We start from the raw sequence: 8,965 nt of genomic DNA, 5'->3' as shown, positions 1-8,965 counted from the left end.
CGTGAAAATGACCTTTCCGAGGGTCTGGAGAGCGGGGGAGGGCAGTAGGGCGCTGGGGGGCGGGCACTGGGGGCGCGGGGAGGGCAGGGCGCGGCGCGGGAAAGTTTGGGGGGCGGGTGCGCCGCGGCCCCAGGGCTGGCAGGCGGGCTGGAGCGGCGCGCCCGGGGGCCGGCCGGCTTTGTGTGCGGTGCGGAGGCCGGCGGCGCGGAGGCCGAGGCCGAGGCCCGGAGCTCGCGGGCCGCGCTGCGAGGCCGGCCCGGGGGCGGGCAGGGCGGCGGGGGGCGGCGGCGGCCCCACGAGGGGTGGCTCGGCGGCGGCGGCGGCGGCGGCGGCAGCTGGTGCGGGCCGGGGGTGGGGGCGAGGGCCGGGCGCCCCCCCCCGCGCGCCCCCAGCGCCCCCGCCCCCCCGGCCTGAGCGGGGCGGGCGGAGGAGGGAGCGGCGGCGGCGGCGGCGGCGGCGGCGGCATTGTGCGCGCACCAGCAGCCCGGCCCGGGAGGAGCAGGACGCGCCGGGGCCGCCTCCTCCCGCACGGACCCATGAACCAGCCGGGCGGCGCGGCGGCTCCGCAGGTACGACGGGGGGCCGGGGGCATGCACCGCGCGGGGGACCCCGGGGGGCCGGGGCCCGGGGCGCTGCGCCACTTCATTGCAAGATTTGCAAAATGCAAAGTGCCAGGGCACGTTTGCGGGCTTTTTGTGGGCGCAAACAGGAGGGTCGGGGTCTAGATAGCCCCCCCGGGTGCCGCGGGGTGCGAGGAGGGTGGGGGAGACGATGGGGTCTTTTCGGACCCCCACTCGGCGCCCTCTCCGGCCCCAGGCTCGGACCGGAGCCCAGAAAACAAAGCGGTGAGAGAACAGAGCAGCCATTTCAGTTTGGACAATTCACATTTTGCAAAAATGCAACCCCTTCCAGCTCTCCCCCCTCCCCTCCAAATTTGCAATTTCCCCCTGACCATCTCGGCGCTCTGGGATCCTGATGACCCCCCGGGAGATCTTTCCTCCCTGGCCCCCCATTTTTGCAATAATCTTTTATTTTTTTAGGCCATATTTCCCTTTCTCATTTTTTTTTTCTAATTTTTCTTCAAACGGTAGTTTTTTCCCATTAAAACGACGCCACCTAGAGGATACTATTTTGTAAATAAAAAAAGAAATTAAAATTGAAAAGAAATATTTTTTATTTCTTATTTTTTCAAAAGTTTGCACTATAAGGTAGTGGAGGGTAAAGGGATTCTTTTTTTTCCTTTTTGGGGGTGAAAATTTTTACTTTGATCTTTCCAGGAGCATGAAGACAATTTTTATTTCTGAAGCCAAATCCAGATAATATGTAAATGAAAATTAAGCTGGAATTTGAATGAATTCGGTTTTTGAAAGGATGAAAGCAAAAAGCTTCCTGAAACTGAAGTCAGTTTGGCTGTTCAACTCATTTTAGTTTGAGAAAAAAACTAATTGGAATGAGAAAAGGAGGGAAATGGTTGAGTTTAGGGAAAACTGGGAGAAATTGGCATTATGAAGCAATTAGAAATTGTACTTCATTGTAATTTGGAACTTAGTTAGTTAAGCGGGCAAAAAAGACTAATTTCACCATTTGACAATGTTTAAGTTTTTCTATTTCCAAGAAGGAAGGATTTACAGGAGAAAATAGTCCCTAAAATGTTGGCTTTGGACACACCCAGAAATTGTAGGTTGTTTTTATTTTTAATTTTGTATTTACATTTTATTGCATTTAAATCCCAAGGTTCTAAAGAAAAACAGAAACTGGAAAAGTTAGAGTGAAATCCTCTTTTTTCCCCCTGCGTTTGTTGGTTTTGTGTTATTTTGTTGTGTTTTGCTGGAATAATTAAGACTGTTTTTTTATTTTGTTTTCTGAAAGGTCTGGACATTTCTTTTTTGTTGTTGTTGTTTTATTCAGAAAATGTCAGAAACCTTTTTTGAGCTACATTTAGTGGAAAAAATGTAAATTCATTACATTATACAAATTGAGTAGCCCACAGATTTGTAGGAGAGACCGCCATTAAAATAAGATATGCATAATTAACATTATTATGAAAAAACTAACAGTGGATTCACAGAAGCTCATTTTTTATGACATGCAACTGAATCAGTTGATAAAGACAAGGGTTGAGGAATTCTTGGAGGAAGAAAATTTTTCCTTCTCTGCTTGCTCACTCTTCCAATTTGAAAAATTTATTATTTAAAAAATATATAGATTGGTTTCAGGCCTCTTTGATTGTGATGTGGGCTTGGTAAGTGTTAACAATTCGGTATTTTTTTCCCTCACAAATTTGATTACTTTCAAAGGGGAAGAAAAATCCATTAGCTTTGATCATTTTGGGGTGTTTGATTTTTTTTTTTAAAAAAAGCACAAATTTTACTGATTTAACAAGAAGGAAAGATAGAGAGGGAAAGACAAGAGAGGAGATGAAAATTCTAATTCTTATCTACCTTCTTTAGTGGAACACTTACTTTGCTGGGAAAAAAAATGGGTTAAAATACCAATTCAGCTGATTCTAGCATCAAAATTTAATTTTATGTTTGAAGGAAGAAAAAGTCAAAATACAAACAAAAGCCAAACCCAAAGATACTTGCTTTTGGAACAGGAAAACACATGTGCAAACAGCATTTGATGTATTTTTTGGTCTTAAAATGAATCAGATGAAGGTGAAACAAAAAAAAAAAAATTTTTTTTTAGAAGACAAATATTGACCAAATTAAAATTTAACAGATAAATTTAAGATACCCACCCAGAGCTGAATGGTGATTTGTAATGAACTTGATGGGAATTTTGGAACCAAAACACCCCCCCCCCCAAAAAAAAAAAAAAAAGTTTTAATTTTTCTTTCCAAAAGAGAGGAATATTGTCAGCATTGCAGGGCATGACCTTGGGTCACACAGGGCTAGAACAGGATTCTCTGTGTTACTTTCACCAGCCACCAGCTGGTCTGGGAAGAAATGGTAGCTTCAGTCCATGGATTCCCAACCTGTTTTGTAGAAATTCATATTTCTAAAGGGATACGAATTCTGTGAAATATATTTGATAGTGGCAGAGGTTTGACATTTCCCATCATCGCCATTGCATTTGGGAGATTTTATTTTTTTTAGTAACAAAATCCTTCAGGGCTGACTGGCCACATTCTGACATATTTGGAATAAGCTTTTTTTTTTTTTTTTTTTTTTTTTTTAAGTAGCATAATTAAAAAAATTTTTTTTTTCTGTTGAATTATTTAGGCCGATGTCTAGGACGGTCAAAGAATTTATAATTTCCAAGGGCTCTGGTGGCCTCATGAAATAGTAGGCCTGAGTTTAGCAAGAGATAGAGGAAAGCTGTGCCCTGGGCCGGGGAGGGTAGGTGGGCACCCCTACCAGGCATCTGAGAAGAAGTCAGGATGGTTGATAACAGGTTATTTCTGGTGCAAGGAATAAAAATAAATTGCAGCACGTCCCTTTGTGTGTGTCCTGGCTCTCCTGACACACAACTCGGATTCCTTCATTCCATTCTGCTGAAATTTTGTTTTGTTGTCTTATGTTTTAAAGGGAACTCTGGGCTAGAAATTGAAAATTATTTGTTTTTTTAGACCTGTTTTTCCCTTAAAAAACAAACAAACAAATTGTTTATTCTGATCATGTTTGTTGTGGAGGAAATAGAAGTGCATAATGGTACTGTTGGAGGGAGGTGGGGTCAGTTTTCTTTTGTTTCTGTTGGCATCTCTCAAGATTGAGATCTGCCATGGGCCTTGCCTCTCTTACCTCCTATTTTAGATGGAAGTGTGACCAGAAATGGATACATGAGCTAATTTTTATTAGCTCACCACGCTTTCTTATAATATTGGGCAAAAAAATCTGGCAAATTGGACTTGAGGGGTGGTAATTTGATGATGGGCTGAGTTATTTTGGTGAAATATCATTTATACTCAAATTCACAGTGGAGACTCTTATTACTTAATGTTTTGCTTTTCTGCCTAAGGAATTTTTTTTTTTCTCTAATAAGGTTTGAAATTTCAAGGGCCTGCTTTATGGCTTGACTTTGGACCAAGCAAGGAAACAGGGTTTGCTTATACTTTAGCCCTGCACAGTGGTGAACTTGAACAAGGCCTCTTGCTTTTGCAGAAGGAAAGCAACAAAGATGGCTGGTTGGTGGAAGGCTGACCCCTCCCTGGTCCTAGAAAATAAACAGCCAATGGTTTGTTTCGTTTGAGACACAGAGTTTAAAAACTCCTCCATTGTCAGATACAGTCCCGTGCTCCCCCCCCCACTTTTGACTCAGCTCTTGACCTGCTGCTTCCTCTGACCTCAGAACACTCATGTCTTCTCCTTGGTGAGGGTGATAAGAACTTCCTTGCTGTGTTCTACTGGGTGTATAAGCTAGCTGACTTTTTCATGATCATGGTGAAATTTGAATTTTTTCCATGTTCTTGTAATGTTGCGCATCAGTTGTGTCTCCTCCCCGCTGATGTCAAGTGAAAAGTAGATGTGTGCGTTCACAGGAGTCCTACCTTTTCCACAGTCATGCTGTATGACCTTGGACAAATCCCTTTTTCCTTCTGAGCCTCAGTTTTCGCACTTGTAAAATGAGAGCTTGGGATCAGAACAACGGTAATAATCAATAGGATTCATCTCTGGTTCTGACTCCCAAGCGATTGGCTGTAGCCACCCAGATCACTGTGTTGAGAAGGATTCTGGGATCACATCCGCACCCATATTCTGGAGAGAGGGGCTCAATTCCTACCACAGAGTGGGGAGTGCACCTCTCATTTACCATGCTCTGGCTAGGCTACTTCATGACCCGTTAGTGGGTTGGAAAATCAGTTTTGTGGATCATAATCAGCCTGAAAAAATAGAATAGAATACAGGCAAACACAAAACAGCAGAGGCATCGCGCAGTATGGAAGCTAAGTGTTGCCTCATGAAACTTTTGTTTTATTTATATTTGCTGATGAATGTGCATGATAAGAAATGGGATTGCTGCTGTGAGTCATGGTTATAAAGAGTTTGAAAGGTTCTGGGCTCCATGATCCGCCATGATGCACTGCGTTTGCACTTGACTGCTTATGCCTTATTTTCTCGTTTATTATCCTAGCTGACTTTTACATGCACCCCGTGGCATAGGTGCCCCGTGCCGCAGGCTTGTCCTCGGGTTGAGCCGGCCTTAAGGGCCACCTGTGAAGAAGTCTCAGCTGCCTGGTGGGCTGGCTTGCACCTCCGCTTGTTGGCCTTGGATGAGACCTGGAGGACAGGTGCTGGCGTGAAGGCCACACCTTTGCCAGGTTTTCTTGCTAGAAAGGACATTTGGAGTATTTGGAATCCCTGTCTTGCTGGGAAGGAGAGCTGTCACAGTTACTTTTATTTCTCATTTTTCTTCAAATTGCCAGAGGAATTTTTCTGGAGGTAGAGAGTTCATGGTGCTGTATTTAAATTTTAATCAGACTCTGTGTGAGTCTCTATTTTTGTGTGTGTGCACTTCCTAAACACTCCGGAATTAGTTTCTCTTCATCTTTAAATGTGTCAGACCACTGCTGTCCAATAGAAATCAGATTTGAGCCGCAAATGTGAGCCACATGAGTGGTTTTAAATTTTCTAGTAATCCTTTAAAAAAAAAAAGTAAAAAAGAAACAGCTGAGATTAATTTTAATAATATAGTTTATTTAACCCAATATGCCCATAATACCATCATTTCAATATGTCATTAATATAAAAATTATTAATGTGATATTTTATATTCTTTTGGGGGGAGCATGTTAAGTCTTTTCTGATTAGCCCCATGCCACCTGCTTAGCAGCCACAGCCACATGTGGCTAGTGACTTCTGTATTGAACAGCACGAAGTAGTATTCTATCTAGTTGTTACTGGGATGTCCTCAGAAAGTCAGTGACACATCTTTCAAAGCTCTTGGCTTTGTTGGTGGGACTTCCTTCCTGAGCTCTATCTGCTTGGAGGCATTTCAGCTGATAGCAGTGATGAGTTCCATCCATTTAGCCTCTTCTGGTGAAAGTGGTCCACACCTCCCTTTTATTTGTCCCAAAGCAGTCTTCTGCCAGGGTTAGGCCAGAATGCTGTAGTTAAAAGTGACAAATGATGGCTAGCAACTCCAGCATGTGTGCCATTGAAGTTGAAAAGTGCCGGAGGCAGTTGTAGGAGGTAGGTATTAAATAAAGTGTGGTTGGAAAGGGTGAAGATGTAAGAAGACAGTGGGTGGGGAAGACTAGGGTTGTGGCTTGAGGGGACGGAGGAGAGGGGGCAAAGGTGGTCTGTCAGGAAAATTCATTTCTGAACTGAACATGGAACCACCAGGAAATTCCCCCTGGGAAAGGCCTTACGTCAGGGGCATAGAAATTTTCTGACATCCACGCAGTTGGTGAAATGGAGAGCTGGATTTGAGGTCAACCAGACGAGAGTTTGAAATCCAACCTCATTGCATGGCTAGCTTTGTATTGCTCTGGGAAAGTCACTTCTGGTTTTGGAACCACAGCTTCTGCATCTGGAGAAAGGGGGGAAGTAATCTTGACCTTGAAGGGTTGTTTTACAGTTAAATAAAGCAGCACATGTGAAAGTACCCAGCTCGTCCTTTGAAACTGGTGTTTCGAGGGTTTGTTATCTCTTGACTCAGGAGCCAATGGATCTCCATTTGGGGAGATTGAGTCCCAATAAGAAGTCCCCAAAATAATACTCGGTGGCTTATCTTCAATGGGCAAATTAGGTAACAACAGAAATGGTACTTTTTTTGGTTGTTGGCTTTAAGACAGACTAGGATGAGACATCTCCTGGGCCTTATACATCTTTCTTGTCGAAGGTGTTCTCAATGTGTTCATTCCAGGGATGCTCTAGCTCCTCTGAATAGGTCTGGGTTTGTTTCAAATCCTGTGACAGTGTTTAAAAGTGATAAATCTTAATCCTGGTGAACTGTGTACCTTTGAGCTTCTGCTCACGCTGGGCTCTGCTGTCTCTAGTGCCCTTTCCCTCATTCATCTTTGCTCCATGAGAAACCAGACCCCCTGCAGACCACCTGCACGTCCTCTTCTGTGGAGCCCTCCTGAGCCTCCCAGGCAGAGTTCATCTCTCCCCACTTCGCGGTACTTCCCAGATGCTCTGGGCCGACACATGAGAGTGGGTTGGTTGCATTTGTTTCTCCAGCCAGCTTGTGAGTTGCTTGAGGGCAGAGATCATGGGTTATTCATTCTAGGGTCTGGCACAGAGCAGCAGCTCAATGAATATTTGATGACTTAATTTGAATTTTGGAAAAAGCTCAGTAGGATTTGAGTCCAGGGAAGAATAAGGAGGTGACCATTTTGGGTGTGGCCATTTGGTCACAACCAGTGTTTGATTAGAGAGCAGTGGCACCTTTTCTCAGAGCCAGCCCTGAGGCCAAGGCTCCCTTGGACTGGTCATGCACGCGAGTTGTCGGATGGGAATAATGCTTCTTTGACTTAACCTGTCTTGGGGAATGTTTTCAAAGTTCCCACCCCCTTCACTTTGTTGTAGGAACTATTTCTTTAAAATGGTTTGGGGACCACCCAGGGTCACCATCCAGACGGCTGATTTGCAGGTATGGTGAATAGGACAGTATTTCTAAGGAGGTGGAAATGGGCAGCCTTGAGGTGGAAGGGGCTCAGCAGTACCCCATGTTTGCTCCAGGTGCTGGCCTTCTTGGCCACAGGCCCAGGAGCTGGACATTAGGGGGCTGTTTGCAGACCCCTGGACACATAGGTCCCTTCCATGTAAAGTAGCTGTGTGATTTGATGTTCAACTAGACCCCGTCTTTGCTTGGCTTCTGGTTTGCAGATGTCAAAGATGCAGGAAAATTTATGGGAGAAAACTGGGAACATTCTGTTTATTTACTTAATCTTTTTTTGGGGTAAGTTTTATAAAACTGCCAATTTTGAACACTTTATGTGTGGGTCAGCTCAGCAAGTGAGCACAGGATCGCAGTGTGAGTTAGACCATATTTCCTCAATGGTCATATTCCCATATTTTCCTATTTCTGAAATTGTGATGTGTATTACAGTAGATGTGTTCTGTTATAACACACAGTTTGTCCCTCTCATTTTTTTTTCTTTCCAAAAAGCAGTTACAAAATCTTTTAATTTTGTTTGTTTTTGAGAGAGACAGGGAGAGAGAAACCTGGAGCTGCTCCTGTGTGTGCCCTGACTGGGGAATCGAACTGGCGACTCCCTGCTCTGGGATGATGCTCTGACTGAGCTGTTCAGCCAGGGCTTAATTTCTTTTTTATTTTTAGTGAGACAGAGAGGGAAAGGGGGAGAGGGGAGGGGGAAGGGACGCATTCATTTGTTGTTCTATTCAGTCCTGCACCCATTGATTGCTTCCCCTGTGTGTGCTCTGACTAGGGATTGAACCTGCCTGCAACCTTGTTGTTTCAGGACAATGCTTTTTTTTTTGTGTGTGTGTGTGTGAGACAGAGACAGAGAGAGACAGAGAGAGGGCAGATAGTGACAGACAGACAGGAAGGGAAAGAGATGAGAAGCATCAGTTCTTCGTTGTGGCACCTTAGTTGTTCATTGATTACTTTCTCAGGTGCCATGACCGGTGGGCTACAGCAGACTGGATGACCCCTTGCTCGAGCCAGCGACCTTGGGCTCAAGCTGGTGAGCCTTGTTCAAACCAGATGAGCCCGCGCTCAAGCTGGTAACCTCGGGGTCTCGAACCCGGGTCCTCCGTGTCCCTGTCTGACGCTCTATCCACTGTGCCACCATCTGGTCGGGCCAAGACAACACTCTTAAGCCACTGAGCTATCCGGTCAGGGCCTGCGTTTTTACTTTTTTATCCTCACTTATCTGTAGGTGTGGCTTCTCCACCTGTACAGTGAGGCAGGACTTCATCTTGAGAAGAAGCTTCTGGAACTCTGAGTTAGCACCCCTTTCCTTTCGTAGCTTTGCTTCTCTTAAAGATGTACGTAGCCAGTGGGAGGGAGGTGGGGATGCTTTGTAAACAGTGGCCTTTCTGTACAGGCACATGCA

General features: G+C 45.1%; 1 protein-coding gene across 10 annotated transcripts in view; it reads left to right on the top strand.

The window, feature by feature from the left end:
* Positions 1-447: 447 nt before the first annotated feature.
* Positions 448-8,965, top strand: part of ZNF618 (zinc finger protein 618) — a 185,696-nt gene continuing 177,178 nt past the window's right edge. For all 10 annotated transcript variants that reach the window (XM_066367361.1, XM_066367357.1, XM_066367356.1 and 7 more), the window contains exon 1: positions 448-569. In XM_066367361.1, the coding sequence (XP_066223458.1) occupies positions 537-569 (33 nt within the window). In that variant the 5' untranslated portion in view covers positions 448-536. The remainder of the gene's footprint in view (positions 570-8,965) is intronic.

Source organism: Saccopteryx leptura, chromosome 2, assembly GCF_036850995.1.
Source record: "Saccopteryx leptura isolate mSacLep1 chromosome 2, mSacLep1_pri_phased_curated, whole genome shotgun sequence".
In the NCBI taxonomy this organism is placed as follows: domain Eukaryota; kingdom Metazoa; phylum Chordata; class Mammalia; order Chiroptera; family Emballonuridae; genus Saccopteryx; species Saccopteryx leptura.
This window is presented reverse-complemented; position numbering and strand designations above follow the sequence as displayed.